We start from the raw sequence: 21581 nt of genomic DNA, 5'->3' as shown, positions 1-21581 counted from the left end.
AGAGAGAGAGAGAGAGAGAGAGAGAGAGAGAGAGAGAGAGAGAAAGCAACAGAGACAGACAGACAGACACTAGAGTGAAGGTAAAGGGATCAGTAAAGACAAGGAAGAAGAGCAATGAGAGAAGTCTGAAGAAGGACAGAGAAGGAGGGGGCCAGAGAGGAGAGAAAGAATCCCAAAGGCAAGGCAGGAAAAGATAAGAGAGGAAAAGGGAAAGGAGGAGATGGTAAGAAAAGCAGGAGAGAGCTGAGGGCTCCAGAGAAGACAAGAAGATGGGAAGGGAACAAAAGGACACTCAGAGCCACAGACTTGGTAGAGAGCAAGAAAGAGGGAAAGGAGGTGAGGGTGCATTAATAAAACCAGCCAAACTGGAGTTCAGTAACTCTGAGTAAGATGTGCAGGGGAAAATCACCATGAAGTCAGTAATCAAACAGCTCAGACTGCTACAAAACGATATGGACATCCAAAATCCAGGCGGCATTACTCAACAGCATTGAAAATAAAAGGGGGAAAGGGAAAAGGAGGGGGGAAACAACAAGTCAAATCACATTTTGTAGTGTTAATGTGAGATGGCAGATGGATTTTTCTTTCTTATTTAATTGTTTTGTAATTAAATTGGTTTTTTTAAGCTTCTTCTCTAGCGCTTTTATTTCACTTACCGCCAACTTGTACCATCGCCAGCTTTGTGTATAGTTACCATGGAAAGAGTGAGTCAAGTGAAGGGCCCTAAACGCTAAACCATTGAAAAAGGAAATAAAAAAAAAAAAGCAAAATATGCAGACATCTTACTCAAAACAGCGGCTTTTATATTTAATACTTTTTTTTTCCTTTTTAGAGGCGGGCAGGGGAGAAAGGGCCAGTTAACCTTCACCACGGTGTAAAAGAAAAGCTAAGTGAGCACCAGGTGGTGGCCTCAATAACAACAGTCCTTTATTAGCTGGCCCCAGTCAAAGCTTGGATTTCAGGGTTTTCTCAATAATTTTCAGAATTGTTGAAATCTCTGATTTTTAAGCAGACTGGTGAAGTAATTTTTTTAGAAGCCCATTGTGAGCTTGGTCCTTCTTCCCTTAACCATACCCCTACCCCCAACCCCCAAGCAAACTCTTATCAAAAACAATCTCTTCCCCCTTTCTAGCACCTCACACTCATATGGAGGAGAACTGGCCTCTAAGGAGAGAGAGGATACTGGCTGGCACCCTGCTTCATTCTAGGACACAGAGTTAGAAATTGGATAGTAATTTTTTCCAGTTAGTTTTGTTCAGGTCTGATATCAGAAATTCGGAGCCTCGCAAACTGAAGCAAAGGAAAATCAAGACAGCAGAAGGGTGAAAATTTTGGAGAAGGGGGAAAAGAAACCAAAAAAACAAAAACAAAATGTAAACTTAAAATCCCCAAACAACCAAAAATTTTGGGAGGTGTAGGGGTGTCACTTTTATACATGTCAGTGCAGGAAGGTGATAGACATAGAGACACAAACACACACACGCACACACACACACACGAGACAGGGTTCCAAATGTGAAATAAGGGAGGCAAGACACAAAAAAGAAATAAAAAGAATAGAAAGAAGAAATTGAATTATTGAAGACATGCACCTCGATTTTACGGCCCTCTACCACGGTGCCGTGTAATTTCTCCCTGGCCCTGTCTGCATCAGCACTATTCTCGAAAGTTACGAACCCGAATCCCTGCATGCAGCGGGAGAAGGGGGGAAAACATGCACATCGTTATATTGAAGTACTGATCTCTAGGTAAATAGAGAAAAAATATCACAGTATGAAATTGACATCAGCACAACTCAGCAATACTCTCCTAGAGTCACATCTTCGGTTCATGCATGTTTCATAAAAGGAAATTAAATCCAATAAAAGAATAAGGAATTATAATCAGAACAATAGTAATAACAACAATAATAATAATAATATAAATAACAGTAATAATAAAATAAAACATAAAGCAATTGAGGCCAGACTAAAATGAAGTTACAAAGTTACTCGGGTCATACTAGTAAAAGGTAATTTAAAATAAGGTGATATCAGTGTAGTGCCCCACCAATGCTGCTATTCCACTCTCCTCTCTTCCTACTTTGATGACCAATAATACAAGCTTCATGTGGCACTAAGAAGTACCTATAGTTTTGAATAATTTTAAGACTAGGCATCTGCAAGGGCTTCCTGGGATCTTGCATTCAAAACCTAGAGGTTCCCATGTGTATTGTCCTATCATCTGATCTGAGTTCTGACTTGCTCCTAATAAAAAGCCCTTTTATTTTCCATAGAAAACTAAGGATACTGAATTACATCTTAAAGGGTGACTTCCTGGATAGCAAAGGACAGACCGGAAAGAAAAGTGACATCTTTTCATGGAAGGATAGCATCATGAGATGACCACCATGATGGAGGTCTTCGTGAAACTTGGCTCATGTGAACAATAAGACAGAAGCTGCCTCTACTATGAACCTGTGGTCCTTGTGACATAGTGGCAAACTTACCAGTACTGTTTCAGAAGAAAACAAAGATGAGTTAGAAGGTGATAGGAACATGAAATCAGTTCAGTGATGTCAGTGTCTTAGAATTCAAAAGGAACAATGCACTGGGTGGCCTAGAGGACACTCAAGCTTCTCCAAATGGTCATCTGCCTAAAAAACAAGGCAGATGCCTAACCACTGGAAGTCATCAGGAGTGCATCACACCCATGAGGAAATGAAGGCAACCCCTGCCCAATATGCTCCGCATGACCCAACTGCCTAGAAGGAAGTCATATGTTTGGGCTCCCTGTGGATTCTCTTCATGTTATGCCTCAAGTAGAGTAGCAATCCATCCATAGATGGTTCAAGGCAGAATAATGGGGTCAAAGAAGTCATAAGGCCTCAGTGGTGCCATTGGTCATATCTTATGGCAAATTATTAGTTGTCATGATACCAGTGTTTGTTTCTTTTTTTTTAAAATAAAACTTTTACCTTCTCTCTGAGAATTGACCGTGTCAGTAAGAACTAGAGAATGGGGGTTAAGTGATTTGCCCAGGGAAGTATCTGAGGCCAGATTTGAGTCCAGGACCTCCCATCTCCAGGTCTGGCTCTCAATCCACTGAGCCACCTAGCTGTCTTTGGAGTAACTTTCTTCTGACAGCTTGGTCCTTCCCTATATTGCAAAGATCCAGAAATCTTTATCATCTGTCTGTCTATTTCTGCTTTGTGGTGGAGTTTTAGGATTTCCCAAGAAAAGCTATCATTTTGTATCAACAACAGCCACACTGTACTCCCTGGTATTCTTTGAATCTTTTCCCGATCTTGGGCTACCAGGAGCATTTTATGTTTGCTGATTTTATCTTCTCTCATTCCAGAACCCCTAGATAGGCCATACATTTTCTGAACTGAAATGGTCAGTAGTATACATGGGTAATCAAATCCTTCTCAGAAATGATAAACCACTTTGAGAACCAAGGAGAACTACCTTAATGAAATTTTTTTTTTTTTAAATGAACAAGCCCCACCACAAAGAACTCTTAGGATTATGAAACTAACCTGATTTAATTTAAGAAAACCAGGATGCTCTAGGCCAGGGGTCGGCAACCTTTTTGGCCATGAGAGCCACAAACGCCACATTTTTTAAAATGTAATTTCATGAGAGCCGTACAGTGCTCACAGTGCGCGCTCCTGTAACAGCACCTGAAAAAAAAAATGGACTTTATGGCTCCTGAGGAAAGAGCCATATGTTGCCGACCCCTGCTCTAGGCATAATGCAAAGGAAGGGGCAGAGTTATATAGAGAACAGCTGTGCTCAGTACTTTTTTTTTTTTTTGAGGTAAGTTTGCAAACTGCTTTAAAGTATAAACACGGATGGAATTTCAAACTCAAATTCCCACCCCAAAGTGTGTCAGGGCAATTCACAAATGAATTCGCCTGTTCCACAGTTATCTGAACAAGCTTTTACTACAGAAATGAAGAGGTCAGATTATTTATCACCAGAGTGGGCCAATGTCTTGGGAATAAAGAACCTTCCAAAGGGACTCGGAGGAAAGCCACTCACTAACAATAGTGAGGTTCTTCCAGCACTTTCGAAGAAGGCCCTATTTGGGTCTGTGATTCTATAATGCCATAATCTTCTTGTCATTATCATTACTATAGATCACAACGTGTCTGGAATTCCATAACTCATAATTTAAAATTGTAACAATAGAAATTCTCCTGAAAAGTCTTATTTGGGAGCAGGAGTGACAAAGACTATAGTAGTGGGGTACAGATTTTGGTAGGGCCCACTCTGGCTGTTAAAAGCATTGGCTAGCAATCCATCCTGAGTTCAGAGAGGTTTATCCCAGAGTTAGACTTGGGATGAAGGATATCTTTTGATCATTGTAACTCTGTGACACTTTCTACTTAAGTCCTATCAGAACTATGACCTACACTGGTGGAAAGTAGCAAGGCAGAGACTATGGAAGTAGGAAGGAAAGCCCCTTTGGGCTTATTTCAAGCCCTCTTTTCAGAATTGTTTCTGACACCCTCATAGAAAACACTCATTCTGACCTCCCAGTAGCTTTTGGAGGGAAAGAACATAGACACTGCCCCACTTTACAAGCCAAAAGAAGTGAAGTCACCCAGCCATTAGAGTGGGAACTAGAAGGAGAATCCATTTCTCTGAAATCCTACAAGCTTCTTTCAATCTTCAGTTTCTTTTCTCATATTTTGGGGATCCCTAAAAGGCTCCTTTTCTGTCCCAGAGCCGTTGGGAGACTCCATCTGCATCCAAAAGAATGAGCATTGGCATCACACAAACTACATTAAATGTTTTTTAAACATTGGAAACTGAGTTAGTAAATATCAAATTCTATCATTTAGGTTGGCTCACTTAACATCTCCACAATCATCACATTTTCAAGGCTTGGAGGCCACCTTCATCCTTAAATCACTTAAAAATGCTTTATGAAGAGAAGTATCTATGTTGTGCAGAAAATATTGATGAAGATAACTATTGTATTAGGGCCTGGGCTATCAAAGACATCATCTTATATTTATTTATATAAACAAATCCTCTTTATTGATACCAACACTCCAGACAGTCTTTGTTCTAATAAAGAGAGGCTTAAGAAGCTGGCATGCTACAAGAGTGGGCCTATGTTAGGGGTACCTAGAAAAGGAACAGTAGATTAAGGAAGAAAGGGATAATCATTTTAGATGGTTCCCTTGGTGATTCATTTTATAAAAATGTAAATGTAATATTATAAGACTGAGTTGCTATGGATTCTATTAACCAGTAGTGCTGTCGTTGACCTGGGTCTTCTAGAAAAGGTTTTTATTTGTCCAGTATATTGCTTGTAGCCATTTTTGCCCCATATCCTGGCACCCTTTCCAATAAAAGGTGCTTGGAGAGCCGAGTAACTGTTACCCTTTTAGTCTGGCCTCCGACTCTGCAATAAATAACAAGCAACAGGATGAGCAGTGTAAAAAGAAAAAAAATGTAGATAAATATATTGAGATAATCTTTGAATGTTTCCATCTCTGAAGAATGAGAAAGAAAATTTACCATGTAACTTTTAAGGGAGAAATCAAAAGCAGACGGTTCTCCTGGGTATGGCCAGAACACAGAAATTAAAAAATAAAATAAAATAAACAAAACAAAAACCAAATCAAAGTAAAACAGAAAGCCCCAAACCCAGAAAATGAAAACAAAAGGAAAGTAAACTAAGCCCTCTTAAAATCCATGCATTGTTAACTCAGTTTTAAGCAGAGTGAAAAAACATTCGCCTCTACAGCATTATTTATCCCAAGATGCTAAATACCAAGCCTTATTTGCTATGACATTCAAAAATCCATCTTGCACATATTTCAAAATTAAATTCCCTTTGCTGTCAATCAAGGTTCAAAGCCCCAGGGAAACAGCCAGGCAACTCCAGCACCAATATAATTTGCTCCTGAGACTTGGGGTCTGAGGCTCCTGCCGCCACCCTCTCCCAGCAGTATCTGGAAGAATTCACCTGAGATAAGTGATGAGCTTATACTAACAGAAGTGGGCTCAGCCCTCCTAAGCAGAATTTCTGTTACCCCAAGAGTTAGTTTCCCAATTTTCAATCAGTTTTGAATCTTTCAGAGGAAGGAACAGAAAGGTCATTTCAGATTTTCAGGGACAAGGACAATATTGCTTTAATTGCTCCAAGCATTAATATAAACCAAGAAGAATAAACTGTGCATTTCTTAATGGTCAACTTGATTATCCAATACCATGCACATAATTCTAGTGCAAACAATGCTTCCATTTCTTCCTAACAGTGATGAGAGAAGAGGTGGTCTTAGGAATATTATAAGCTATCTTGCATTCGGTGGCTAACCACTATTTTCTAAAATTTTTATTATTTTCTCATATTTCTCAAAGGAATTATTAGCCACAGCTAGAGCACTCACTAGAGTTTTAAGGGGTCTCTAACTGACTGAAATGTTATCCAGGAAGTTTAGTAGAATGGTAGAATAGTAAATATGGAAACTAACTCAGGCTACGTAGTTCAAGAAGGGAAAGGCAAGTGTATATTCTGGAATATATGAAGGGTGATCACGTAAGAGTAAACTCATTCTGTGACTCCAGAGAGCAGAAATAAGGCCAATAGATAATAATGACAAAAAGGAAACAACTTAAAATAAGGAATAGCTTTCTTATAAGTAAGCCTTTCAACAAAGCTGCCTTGAAAAGTGGTAAGCTCTCTGTTACTGAAGGTGCTCAAATAGAGGCTGGACAGGAGACTGGCCCAGCTAATCCCTTAGGTCCTTCTCAGTTTCTAAGATTCCCCACCCCCATAAAAAGTCATTTTTTCCCAAATGACTCCCACAATGATTGTCTTAATTGTATGACATTTCATTATAGTGAGGCTTTAAAGGATATATATCTGCCCAAAGCGAGGGTCAATTAAAAAAAATAAGAAGTGTCATTTTAAATTTACAGAGATAAATATCTAGTTACATTCCTCATTCTATCTGTGAGACATTTATCAAGGAAAACAATTCATGTATCACCAGCTTTCTTGGCAAGGATATCATTTCTCATCTTACTCTTAATGTATGTTTTAAAAAAGATGGAAGGATATTCTGCCTTGTTTTAATTAGTCTGAGAAAATTACACAGTACCATTTCTTTTTTTTTTTCCCCAGGGAGGGAGGGTGATAAGGAACAAATGATGAGGAACAGGATATAAAATGATAGGCCAAAAGAGTAACAAGGCCATCTAAAATAATCTAGATAAAATTTAGAACTCTCAAGGCAAAAGGAGAAAGGAAAATAAATTTCCTTAGAAACAATCAAAAACCCTCTATGTGCAGGGAAAATAAAATCACCCTTCTATAGGCAAGTTGAAAAAATTGAAAAATCAGGAGGCTATAGATATTCCTGTATGCTTTCCAACAGATTAGTGGCACGTAGCACAGGGGTGTAGATGCAGTGCAGGACTGAGGCAGAGGATTCAGGAGACAAAATCCTGGCTCTGCTAACTGTTACCTATGTGACTCTGAGCAAATCAAGTTATTGCTCTGGGCTTTAATTTCCTTATCTATAAAAAGAAGTTGGACAAGATGGTCCCTAAGGTCCCTTTGAAACATGAGTTAGGAAAAAAACTGGCCAATAATATAATTTTTTAAAATCCCCAAATTTTGTGAGTCAATGACATCAGGACAAGACCAAGAGATATCTCTTGGAGGCAGAGCAATTCCTATCTTTTCAGCTTACACAGTTTTATAGATATATTGACTCAGCAATAGAGCTCATAACTACTTTTCCTATTCCCACTGTAGGAAAATCTGGATGGTCATTTTTTAAAGATGAACTCTCCTGCAGAATGAGTGACTGATTTATTAAAAAATATCATTCCACTAAGAGTTTCCCTTTTTTTAAAAGTCTCTTCCAAACCACAAGTTCATCTTATATGCTAAGTCTGCACTAAGTCAAATATCTTACCAACATTTAAAAAGATCATTTATTATAATGAGAAATCTGGCTCAAGGACTGAGAGAAAAAGGTCATCAGCTTATCTCAGGTGACCCCTAAAGAAAGGATTCCAGTGTTTTGATATTCCAATTGACCTCTATCACCCTCCTCAGAGCAATTTCAGGGGCCCATTTCAGCCAAGAACTTTAGACACTTTAGTTAAGAAAGGACAAAGAGCCACGCACTGAACCCATGGATGGATTTCCTATCAGTGCTGGAAGGCAGATCAGGGCTTTTTTTTTGGGCTTAGTGTTATGCTTTAAAAAAGCATTTGTTTCCCCAAATACAAGGTATATCCTTTAGGAACTCAGGGAAGAAGAAAGGGGAAGTGAAAAGCACAGGACAAAGCTGACAGCAGCAGGACTTGGCTTTGGACTCCTCCAAAAGAGAGAGAGAGAGAAAGAAAAAGTTTCTATTATTAGTTTAGAAAGAAAGTTACAGGGCAGTGGAAATTCCATCAGGTGAATTTACCATGTTTTGGTGGAGTGAACACCCCGGAAAGTGAGAAAAAGAAGCCATAAGAAAGATTCATTTCCTTTGCTTCATAAGAATTTCATTAACTTATTTTCCCACTAAAGAGCAGATCCTCAGTGCCTAGAGCACCTGCATCTCATTAAATCACATAGGGCTTCCGGTTTCCATACAATAGTGAGGAGTATCACGAAGCATGTACTTAAAGCAAAAGCCTGGCCAAGCTGCTCCTTTGGGTACAGGCTCAGGATGGAGGTACCTCACACAACCACGCTCTGCTGGCACTTATCTCAGATGCGGCTGCTCCCCTCGGAGCCCCCAGCATCAGTTTTGCAGCTGCTTGTTGCTGAGAAATGGACAACAAGCAAATGGGAAACACAGGAGCAGAGATACTATGTGCAAAGATCTCTGAGTCACGTTCCCTTTAAAAATACTTACCAAGGAAATTCCTGGGGAAAATTCAGGAGGGCTAGAAGCAGCAAATCTTTTTTGGTTTGTTTTAACTGAAAACCAGATGCTTAGAGCATAATTACCTTCTTACAAAGTGAAAACAAAGGCTTACATTCACAATTCAATACTTTTAAGACACACTTCCTTTGAAGTCCTCAGAGCAGATATGTCTTATGCAAGGAAGCAAAGGTGCATATGGTTTTGAAAGTACTTGAAACTGCCTGGACTATGGTTAATGACAGGATCAGAAGTACTCAAATAGGGGGGAAATGGAGATAGATGTGGAAGGCAGAAGAAATGGGGGTAGGCAGGACACACACATAGGATCGGAGGCCGAACTATCCTAGGTAGAGGCTGAAACTGCATCAAGGACCATGCAGATAGGAATGGGGAATGGGAGGTAAATACACTCACTCCTCAGATGATAGTCCAACTGGCCTTCTTTTTCTTTTCTGATCACCTTCAGGAGTGATGACATTTGGCTGCAGCCAAATACTCTTGCCAATTTGAGCAGAAATGACTGAATGAAAATTAGGTCAACAAGTAGAGCCTGGACTAACATTGGCAAGGCTGGTGATTGACTACGGTGTGTTACATGGGAGGGAGGGATACATTTTCATATTATTCTTTAAAAAGATCCCATTTTTAGTCCAAGAAAATTCTATCTTCCATGGCAAAGTATTTATCTTGGGATATGGCAACTGGCATGTACTACAGTGACCATTCATCATAGTATGTGCCCCAGAGGGACAGAGCAGAGTACAATGTTCAAATGCATTGAGGGCAGGCACAGGTTTCATGCTTTGCTTAAGGAACCCACCAAAATGGTTTGTGCTTCAGCTCTGCTAATAAATCTAGGTGTATAGATCAGGAGAATTGAAGAAAGCAAAGTAAAATGGACCAATTTAGCCAGGCCAAGTGGGATAAATTTTATCTGCCAACAGGAAAAGCATTAAACTACACAAAAGACTGTTCCTATTAAATTATAACACTTATTTGATACAGTAAAAAAATTATCCATCTAATGTTTTCCCTTTCATTTTTGTAAAAGCATACTTTTAAAATCACACAAGGCTAGTACTGAAGAGGCTAAATAAGTTGGTGGAATTCAGGAAATGCTTACTGTAATTAAAGTATTAAACTTAGTATCAGTGAAGCCAAATATTCCTTGATTAGAATTCTTTTTGCCTGCTTGGTTGCAGGTCTCATTCTGAATTTCCTTAGGAGGAATCAAATCTGTTGTTAAATTCTGCACTGTGAATTTTGATGAAAACCCATCACCTGTCCTTGCCTTTGGGAATGGAGGGACATTTATCCTGGGGCCGCCTGGTGGGTAGAGCTTCCTTCTATAATATCTGAAAGATGGAAATGAATCAGTTCCTAGTGAAAATGTGGGCCACTGTGGCTTGCTTTAATTAAGGCCAAGAAAACCTGTTCATTGCTATGTCTTTTTCAATTATGTCCAACTCTTTATGAGCCTATTTGGAGTTTTCTTGGGAAAAATATTGGAGTAGTTTGCCATTTTCTTCCCCACTTCATTTGACAGATGAGGAAGCTGAGGCTAACAGGGCTAAATTCACTTGCCCAAGGTCATACTGCTAGTAAATATCTGAGACCAGATTTGAATTTAAGTCTTCCTGATTCTAAGCCTAGCACTCAATACACTGTGCCACTTAGCTGCTGTTTGTTATGTTACTAAATTTGCTTAAAAGATGAAGGGGAATCAATTACACAAGGGCAATATTAGTATTCCCAAAGGCCAAAGGTCAGTGAGGATATAAGGATTAATGACCCTGGTTTTCCATAGATGTCCATAGAGGACAAGCAGTGCTCCTGGGTTGGACAGGCTTGATATCTAAAATCTGTCTACAGTCTAGCCTAGCTCTATGCTAAAAGGTTCATCATCAAGTGGGTCATAAAGCAACATATATTTGACCAAAGCAAACTATAAAGACCATAGAAGTCTTTACGGTTTATTGTGGCCAAAAATCTGTTGCCAGAGAAAGGTAGCAATTCGTGTTACTAAAACAGGGGCACTCAGTGACAAAAAGGACAAGGATGTTTCTAAAAGGCAAACAAGGTCTTTGAGTCTCTGTTTCCAACCATCTTCTGAGACAGAAGTTTAAGATACACATGCAAGTTTAACAACAGATGACTTCCTACTTTCCACTCTGACTTCCACAGAAACTTGGGACATATGCCCTGAACTATTCAGGCTTTATAGACTTATTTAAAAGTGCAGAAAATAATGTGTATTTTTCAAACATATCTGTTCCTACTAATCTCTAAAAAGTAATTTAATTACTGTAACAACAAGGGCCATGAACACTGAAACAGGACTTACCTTGGAGCCGCGTTCATTAAAGATTATTTCTACATCAAGGATTTTGCCAAACTGCTGCAGAGATTGAAAAAAAGAACATACTTAGTCCTGATCGTCAAACTTGAAAGTGTTCTTCTTGGTTCAGGAAGAAGAATTTCAATTTTCATAATTTAACTTTTTTGCCTTTTGTTAGGTCTGACTTTTTCTCTGTTTAATTCTCTTTTCTCCCTTCCCCAAACCACCTTTAACTTTCATTGATGACAATGTCTTAAGGAGAATATCCCTCTTACAAATCATTTGCTCCAAAAATAATTATTGAATGCCTTTAGTGGGCAAGGCATTTAAAGGAATACAAAAATTATGGCACAGTTTCTGCATTCCTGGACCCATCTAATAAATCAGACCTGGAAATATCTTCTTACTGTTCCCTCATACTGCTATCTACCTGGGGCCTTTTAACATCAAGCATTCTAAGGAACCTAATAAATTCTGCTCTTGCTTTCAGTCTTGACAATGTTAATAAGTCTTGAATTTTTGTGAATATATAGTTTAAGAGTACTATGTGTTGTTTTTTCTGAAAATGGATCCATCCAGATGCAGTTAAGAACCCTTTCAGGCCATAGTTGTTCACATGGAGATCTCAGAATGACAGACTGAATTTAAATCTATTACTGTAAAATTAAAATCTGAGTTTGGCTTCTTCCTCAGACTTTCCAGTCACACAGAGTTGAATATTTTTTTAAAAAATCTCTTCTATATATTATGGTTCATATCAAAAAGCTTAGTTCTAAGGAAAAAAAGACTTAAGAAAAATGTGGAGTAATGAACTTGGATAAGTTTGGGATATGAAGTCTACATCAATCTCTTGGAAACTGCATGAATGGCTAAAATATCACACCCAAAGTCTAGTTTGTATTACTAGGGAATATAATGTAAACTAGTGCATTTAATCAATGACCTGAATGAATGGGATTGATGGAATGCTCACTGAATCTTTGGGCAGCATTGAGTCTTTGGGGGGTTAGATGAGAAGATGGAAAAATCAGAATGACTTGGACAACTTAAAAAAATAACCCATCAAAAACAAAATGTCTAAAAAGAGTGAGTGTAAAGAAGCCAATATATAAGAATGACTAATTTAAAAATTAAAGGTAAGGAATGACTGTATATATTTGGGGAAAAATATGGCTTGAAGATCAGAGTGACCATCAAATTGAAGCCAAGCCAGCAAAGCACTCCTGAAACAGAAAAGCTAAAGACAGGGCTATATTAGGGACATACTTTATAGGAAGCAATAATCCTTCCATCAGAAGCAAAGCTAGTTAGTTCCTACTTAGTACTGGAAGGGTACAGACAAAACCAACCAAAATGAGGGAAAAGATAAAAATACGACAATGGAGGAGGGATGAACCAGTCTCTAGATAGTTCACAGCTTGAACTTTTTCTTTTAAATCTCTACCAAAACCCCAGAATTAGGGCTAATGAGGCTCAATGTTAAAGCAGTTTAGATAAAAAAGATCTAAATGATGGTTAGTGCAGAAGGAATAGGGCACCAGCTGAGTGGAAAGACCAAGCAGACACAGAGTCTGCATTTACATTCTGATATGGATTAGCTATGTGACTTGGGCCAGTCAAAGAACCAGTCACCATTTTCTCATCTTCGTAAAATAGGGAGAATAATATTTGCACCAGCAACCTCTCTAGGCTGTTTGGGGGAAACATTATATTGATACAGTTCTAGACAACTACTTTTTTTCTTGTTGTTCAGTCTTGTCTAGAAAAAAGATACTGAACTAAATAACCTAGAGATTGTAGGATTCTAGAACCTTTTAGGGAAATGGCATCTGGTTACAAAATTGCTCATATTCTAGATTTTAAAAAACCTTTGTCCTAAGGATTAATTCCTTCATTTGTTAGAAATCACTGACTTATATACAAAAGCCATCTCTGCTCTGAAATAGTACAGTGGTAGATACACTAGAAAAAGCCTTGGCATTGGAGACAGAAGTCCTGGTTAATCCAAACAAGCTTGTCTACCTGGGTGGCCCTGGATGAGGTCTTTGGGGGAGGGTAGAACAGATGATCTCTGATTTCTCTTACAATTCTAAACCCTGTTATTCTCTGCTCTGCTGGGTATGAGACAGACAACCTTCAGGTTCCTATGCAGCTCTTGGAGAACTTTTTTCTCCTGTGAGTGCTTCTCAGGAAAAGTTTCAGGAATGTATTTTCTAGCGTTTAGCTGGTAGTGAAGAAAACCAATACCCACATGGCAAAGGAACTTAAGGAAGAGTCTTCTAATTTATGCTGTTCTACTCAAGCCTCTTTTCAGTAAACTGAGGATTCATTTCAGTCAAATGGTTTGGTCAGTGGCATCATAGATTTATATTCTTGTTCTTGGCTTTTTGAATAGGATCAGAAGGAAATAACACTAGTAGGAGGAAAGCGAGAAACTCCTTGGCTGAAGGTTTTTCCAACAAATTGAGAGATTCTCACAACTTTTGGGAAATGACAAGCAATAAAAGGTAAACTCAATGCCATGGTGCCAAGGGAGTTTATCTTTTTTCTGGCCAAGTGGCTAAACTAAGCAGACCAGAACTGCCAGAGATACATCTAATGAATTCTCTCTTTTCATCTGGATCATTAAATGGTCTCCTAGTCATCCTAGTGGAAAACATTAATTTAAATAATCTCATATTGCCAACAGAAATTGAAAATCAAAATTGGACCATAAGATTTTAGAATAAGAAAGAATGTTGTGGGGGAGTACCCTCATTGTATAGATAAAAACATGGAAACCAAGAGAAGTTAAAATTTATCAAAGTTCCCATAGTAAGGTCATTTAAATTTAAGCTCCCTTGTAGACAGGAATCTAGTCTTCCAAAGTTCTGAACACAATATGCTGCCTTCACCATGCCAGATAAAAGATCTTTCTACAGAATTCATTCATAAATATGAACTCACAGAATTCAGGGCTTTGAGGAGTGGGAGGTGAAGGGAAGGAGAGGGAAACTTTTGTTACCTAAGCCAAGAAGTTAGACCACAGATGAAAAAGTAGAGGCAATCTTCTCTGCTTCCTTCAAGGTAACTAAGTCAGAGGCAGAAACTATGTGTACATATACGGACCCAAGCAGAGCAAGCAAAAACTCCCATAGCTAAAGGCAGTTCCTTACCTAAGGAGCCTGAAGCACTGGGCATCACCTTTCTCTGCCCACCACCATATACACAGTATAATGTAGACTAAGATTTATTGAGAAGAGTCCCTTCCTTACTCCCTTCACATTGTGAACAATGTTATTCAAAGGTCCAGAGTTCTGTGGGCTTGAAAGGGGCACCAACATGACCACAAAAGGCTCCCTTCATCATCTTTCTGGTTGTGATTCTTAAAGATTTTCCCTTAAGAAACTGTTTAAAATTCTATACTACACTATCAGACTGCTCCTCAGATCTTAGAACATTACAGATGATGGATTTGATGAAAAAGAAAAATATTGAATCTTTTCACTTTTTAAAAGTGATTCCTACTACAATAAAATCTTCCATTCTGGATTCCAACCCTACTTACTCTATATTAAGATCTGCTTCAGTTCATTCTCATTTTGTATGCAGCATAGAAATAAATAATCACTTTCTTTTATAAAAAGATAACTGTTTGGCCAGGCTGAATTGTGAATGGCAGGCTCCTATGAGGTCGGATTGGTGGGAACTGTTTTCCATTGGAGATCTAAGACCTTGCTAGTTAGTCACAGAGGTGACTTAGTCTTCCTATATTATTGACCCCACTAGCTTTTCTTATCAAGAGATGTAATCCAAAGAGAGGATGACTTTGCAACAGGAAAGTGGATACCTTATTTATTTCCTGCATGTCCTGTGAAATTGATGACAACCTTTAGGCAGCAGAGAGGGAAGTTACTAGGAAATATTTGTTTCTTCTGTACTTCATTTTCAAAAAGACACCGCAGATTCATTTCAAATAACAGAATCACTTGGACAGTGGAGTCCTTAAAGGATTCTCTAATGTAGGTTTTTTAAGCTGATGAAAATCTTTTGAAGCATAAAGATCTTTTTCAGTCTCTGTTTGCAAGGCCATCTCACCACACCAATGTTCTGGTGAGGTGCATACTCTTGGGGTGATTTATATGTCCACTGTAATATCTTTTTTTTTTTTTAAAATAAAAACCCTTACCTTCTCTCTTGGAGTCAATACTGTGTATTGGCTCCAAGGCAGAAGAGTGGTAAGGGTAGGCAATGGGTTTTAAGTGACTTGCCCAAGGTCACACAACTGGGAAGTGTCTGAGGCCAGATTTGAACCCAGGACCTCCCATCTCTAGGCCTGACTCTCAATCCACTGAACTACCCAGCTGCCCCCTGTAATGTCTTTTAAAATGGCTTTAGATCCAATTTTAGATTCAATAGGCATTTATTAAGCACATATACCAGACTTACCCCAAACATCTGTCGGAGATCAGGGTCACGGAATCGGAAGGGGATATTGGAGACATGCAACCGTTTAGGGGTGGATTTACTCTCAGTATTCTCACTATTCTGTGTCTGTGACTGCTGTCCGTCTGTCTGTGCCCCTCCTTCTGTCTGCTGAAATAAGAGAAACAGGAGACATGGGCTGAAAAAAATACCACCTCTTTATAAACATAAGGATGGTAATTAAAGGTCTGGACCCAACTATAACTTATTCTTTAACACAAACAAACAAACAAACAAACTCTTACCTCCTTTCTTAGAAGGGATACTAAGTATCAGTTCCAAGACAGAAGAGTGGTCAGGGCTAGGCCCTGGGGGTTAAGTGACTTGCCCAGGGTCACACAGCTAGGAAGTATCTTGAGGCCAGATCTGAACTCAGGTTCTTTTGACTCTATGTCTGGTATTCTAGCCACCTAGTCGCCCCAACAATTTACTCTTGGAACATGAGTCAATACCGTGAGTAAAAACTATGGCTAATACTTTTCATTCTGAGAGACAAAACATCATCATCATCATCATCAACAACAACGACAACATCATCATCTTCAAAAAAGTTTTAACTGATGAGAAAACCTTATGTCTTCTTATTTTTTCTGAATATCACAGTACCACTTGGAGATAAGTACCATCCCTTGATCATAATGGCCATCATATTCTTTTCCCAAGCTTGTTCTCTCTTTTCAAGACCATATTATCTCTAAAATGATTCATTTGCTTTATTTAAGGGACTTGCATTTCTACCTGCCTTTCTTGGGTCCATATTAGAAACTAAAAAAAAAATCCCCCCCCCCCCAGCTTCTCATATTTGTTCTAGGTCTTCTGTGTGATATAAAAGGGATTCTTCCCACTTGAACAAACTCAGAAGAGCTATAGACCTTTTTGGCTCAGGAAGAGAATAACATCTTAAAAAGGTGTTAAACCTTTAAACTTTAAGACTATCTGGAATGCACTAAGAACACATTCAGTAGAATTTCATGGCATCCAACTAAATGATGGTGGCTTTCTATTTTGTCCCATTCAGACCATGCAGATGGCACAAATAAACACGGTTAGTTTGGATTAAAAAAATAACAGCACTGCAGAGGAAGAATTATAAAATTCCATTGGGCAAAAATATCAGATTTTCAATCATCAAATTAAGGATAGTATAGACTAAACAGAGCAAAATCCATTCAGACAGGAAACCAAATAACAAAAACAGCATTAAGTAGCTCAAGATGCAATTCAATCTATTTCCAAGAAAATGCATTCAAATTTGCCCCAAGCTCTTTTCTCATCTGTTTGAAAATTATCTTTTCATTCAAACCTAAAAACACCAAACATAACTTCCTGAACTTTGAGTAGATATGTCTATAAACATGAAAAAGTATGGCTATAAAGGAAAAAGATAAGAGTTCTCAAGGCTTGTTTTTTATAGACTAATTGCCTTTATGTGTCATGAAACCTAGAACATTTGTGTCTGAATCAGCAATGGAGTACATTGATTTTTCCACCACACATCATCACAACAGTTATTTCTAGAATTTATTTATTAGCTTTAACTGCTTTCTTTGCTGCCTAGATCACTTTTTAAAAAAGAAAAAGGTCACAGACCAGATTGGTTCATTTAATAGCAATAACAACATTTATATAGTGCTTAGAGGTTTGCAAAATGCTTCATAAATTTTATTTCATTTGATCCTCACAATCACCTTGAGAGGCAGGTGCTATTATAATTCCCATTTTATAGATGAGAAAACTAAGGCCAACCAAGGTTAAATGACTTGTCCAGGGTCACATGGTAAGTATTGGATTTGAACTCAGTTCTTCCTGACGAGGTCTAGTCTTCTATTGACTATACCATTTGCTCCTAATCTATCCACTATGAAGAAAATATCAGAATATCACTTTTCTAAAAGCATCTCTGCTTTGCCACTTGCCATCTGGGTAACCACAGACCAACTGACCACTCTGAAGGTTGTTACATTTCCTTACATGAAAAACAGAAGGAAAAATAATTGCACTGCTAACTATGCTGAAACATGGACAAACACTGAACAAGATGAGAAGGTAGGAATGAGTTGTGCATTAGCCCTTGGCTTCTGAAGAGATGAAGGATCTATGGATGCCTACATTGTCTGCTCTACAGAGTGGGCAGCTAGCAAAGAAAATATTCATCATGAGGCACCTGGTAAACCTAAGAGTTTCATCATTAATATCAGTTCTTAAGGTGAAGTTCCTGGTTCTTATGGGGTCTGAAGCACAAAGGAGGATGATTTCTGTTATAAGGCTCCATGGTTCCCTGAAAGTTTTTAGGTCCACCCAACTGATGGATTCCCATTATAACTGCATGCATGGCAAGGATCCCTATCTCATTTTGAAGTTTAAAGACATTTACTAACTAGCATTTATCAAATTCTCAAACAATCTGCTGCTATACTGATTTTTAGGAAAGGATGATCATGCCAGGTCTATAATTCAGGCCTTATTAAAGGAGATGAAGAAATGTATCTACAAACACATCATGAAATTACAACAAAAGCAGTAATGAGAGGCACTGAACATTGGAGACCTGGGCAGAAATAGAAACAGAAATCAGGCATACTGAGCAAGGCAGTGTTAAATTTAATAATATAAATTGGATGAGCCTTAGATTTCCCACTTAAAAGAATTCCTTGCAACTCATTCTAATTAGAGGCCACCTTACCACAACTGTTCAACCAGAGAAGAGAAACAAATGCGAGAGTTTGGGCTTTTAAGTCTTTGTAAACATGGATATTAGCAATTTTCAGGAAAATATCAGCCAGGGCATGACTGGTTTGGGGCTAGTAATCTATTGTTAGCTGCTGGGCAACTTCACTGGTTGAAGAAACAACCTCCTAAGGTCTTGTTTTTCCTTTTGTGGTAATTGTTTGACCTAATTTATTCACTGGGCAGAAGATGAAACAGAAGAGGCTGGAGTCTGTTTACTGGAAGTGTGCAATGAGGATTGGCAGCGGCTACCCTGATGAAATCACATGGCTAAAGCATGTACGGCTGCCCTACCCCCAAGAGCTGAGCAAAGCCCAGTGGAGTGTCTCTCTCTGTCTTTCCATAACAAAATTGCTTCTCAAGGTAGCAGAGGAGGTTTCTTGAAGTCTTCAAACTGAGCCCAAATTGGCCTTCTCAATTTGACTCAAGCTTGACCTTACTGGGGGAGAGGAAGAGAGAGAGAGAGAGAGAGAGAGAGAGAGAGAGAATGTGAGAATGAGTCGAGGGAGTCTGTCCTCAATATCTGTTTAGAATGGAAATTCTGATATTTCATGCAGACTACCAGATGCATGCCATTCTTTTTGTGCATCATTTACCCCTTCACCACTTCCTTGTTCTACTGTCTCTCTCCATCATTTCACAGTGAATAACAATTTTCTCTTCTAGGTACTTTAAAAAAGTCTGGAGAGCATTAATCTTCACAACATTCTTGGGGGCATCTCTGTCATTCTGGGGGTAGGATGAGGGAGGGAGAAAAGGAGAATAAAGGGAGAGACATAAGAGGGGAAAGGAAAAGGAGAAGTAGGGAAAGAAAGAGAGGTCAGGAAAAGGGTTATAAAAGCAATAGAGTGAAAACAAGGCAATATGAAATTTGTTGTTTGGTCATTTTTCAGTCATGTCTGACTCTTCATGACCCCATTTAGGTTTTTTTCTTGGCAGACTAGGGTGGTTTGCCATTTCCTTCTCCAGATCATTTTATAGATAGGGAAACTGAAGCAAACAGGGTTAAGTGACTTGCCCAGAATCACACAGTCTAAAAGTGTCTGAGGTCAGTATGGACTTAGGAAGACGAGTCATTCTGCCTCAAGACCTAGTGCACTATCCATTGTGCCACCTAGATGCTAGAGGATAAAATATATCTGTTAATTCAGCTTTTTTTTCAATAGGCTAAGTATAAGATGGAGGCAAAAATTAAAATGAACTACTTATAGGCAATATTTTTCAGTGTTCTTATTGTCAAAGGGCTTGAAAATTAACAAGCCATTAAACTTACAGCAAAATAGACTTAAAGAGAATGTTAAGAAACAGAAAGGACTTCAGGTCCTACTTGAGTAGTAATATTATCAGTATTATCTCTAACAAGTGGACATCTAGTCTCTAGTGAACACCTCCAATGGTGTCATGAAAGTAGTCCATGACAACTTCTAGACAACTAGCCTTCTGCTTCTGAAGTAACATAAAATCAATTTAATCCTTCAAATACTTGGGGACAGCAATCATGCCCCTCTTCTGAGTTTTTTCTTCTTTAGGCTAAACATTCCCCAAAAGGTCCTTCAACTGGTCCTCCAATAGTATTGTTTCCAGTTCTTTCATTGTGCTGTCTTATGATCCACCTGGTCAATATCCAACTAAAGTCCTTATGCTACTGACACAAGTATAGGACCCTGCATGTGTTAATGCTATTCAGCTCTGTCCCATTAGAGTTTCACCATTTAGGACCTTTCTGTCCCAGATCAAGCTATCCAATGCAGTAGCAGCTATCCTTTTTGTTCTGTGTCACTGATCTGTCCCAGAAACCCACCATTTATCCAAGTCTGACTGATGGGGATAGAACAGGGCCAAAGGTGGGAGGAAGCTTTATTTAGCACATCACCAGAGCTCTCCTTCCCCTCTCTCCCTAACACATACATGTGGATCCATTAATTACCACTCTGAGTCTGGATATTTAAACAGTTCCTAAGCCTGTTAATTGTACCATATGGCTTACAACTTTTCCATTTTGACTAAAAAAGGATAAAATGATGCTCTCAAGTATTTTGCTAAAATCCAGGTATAAAATGTTTAGAGAATTCCTTTCATTTTTCAATTAAAAAATCTGATCAGGGGGTTCCGGGTTAAGATGGCGGCAGAGTAAGAAGCAGCTCTTAACCTCTCCTGACCGAAACACACAAAACTCCTCAAGGGGACATAAAAACAAGTCCAGACGAATGGAGGAACCCCACAACAGGGCACAGCTGGAAGGTACGTGGAATCGAGGCATTTCCATGCTATAAAGGGGTGAAACAGCTCTCACTAAATCGCGGGCTGAGCAACCACCCCACCCCCAACCCCTCCACACACATCTATAACGCCGAAGCCAGCTAAAAAGAAATAGAGCAAGTTTGGGGCACCCATCGAGTCATTGGCAGCTCTGGGGCCTGTTCCTGAGAGCAGCAAGATTTAGGACCCCAAAAAGCTAAAGAATGCACACAAACTCTGAGTGCGGGAGCAGGACGCAGAGAGCTGACACAGGGCGCAGAGCTCGGGCTCAGAGTACAGGCACAGGCGGAGGCATGGGTGGAGGCAGACACAGCCACGAGCTAAAGCTCGGAAACCCTGAGTGGGGAACCAGTGCACATGGGTATACGACTGCGGAAGCAGCGCCCTGAGACTTGTAAAGGAACCTCCTGCAGAGGATCAAGCAAGGGGGTCCACCAGGGGGCTTGACCTTGGAAAAAACCAGAACTCAGACCTCAGGAGCCAAAAGACTGCGGACAGACCCTGAGCGCGAGGATAAACCTGAGAAGCTGCTGGGCTAATGATGGCTACCCAGTCTCAGGAAGCTCAGAAGAGAAAGAATAACAACAAGAAAAAGAAGCCTTTAACACTCGACAACTTTTACACAGAGAAAATCCAGACAATATTCGATCAAGAAAAGAAAACGCCCAGGAATATAATTGCCAAATTCAAGAGTTTCCAAGCAAAGGAAAGAATCTTACAAGAAGCCAGAAAGAGACAATTCAAATATCAAGGAGCACCAATCAGGATCACACAGGATCTGGCAGCATCCACGCTAAAAGATCGCAAGGCTTGGAATACGATATTCAGAAAGGCAAGAGAGCTGGGCCTGCAACCACGGATCAACTACCCATCAAAATTGACTATATATTTCCAGGGGAAAGTATGGGCATTCAA

General features: G+C 39.2%; 1 protein-coding gene across 10 annotated transcripts in view; it reads right to left on the bottom strand.

Moving 5' to 3' along the window:
* RBFOX2 (RNA binding fox-1 homolog 2) overlaps positions 1-21581 on the bottom strand; it is a 217899-nt gene that overhangs the window by 25913 nt on the left and 170405 nt on the right. For 7 of the 10 annotated variants that reach the window (XM_044679984.1, XM_044679985.1, XM_044679986.1 and 4 more), the window contains exons 3-5: positions 15645-15791; positions 11223-11276; positions 1593-1685 (exon numbers count right to left, since the gene is read on the bottom strand). In XM_044679984.1, the coding sequence (XP_044535919.1) occupies positions 1593-1685; positions 11223-11276; positions 15645-15791 (294 nt within the window). The remainder of the gene's footprint in view (positions 1-1592; positions 1686-11222; positions 11277-15644; positions 15792-21581) is intronic. The other 3 variants (XM_044679982.1, XM_044679980.1, XM_044679983.1) reach the window with 1 other exon arrangement.

This window comes from Gracilinanus agilis, chromosome 5, assembly GCF_016433145.1.
Source record: "Gracilinanus agilis isolate LMUSP501 chromosome 5, AgileGrace, whole genome shotgun sequence".
In the NCBI taxonomy this organism is placed as follows: Eukaryota; Metazoa; Chordata; class Mammalia; order Didelphimorphia; family Didelphidae; genus Gracilinanus; species Gracilinanus agilis.
This window is presented reverse-complemented; position numbering and strand designations above follow the sequence as displayed.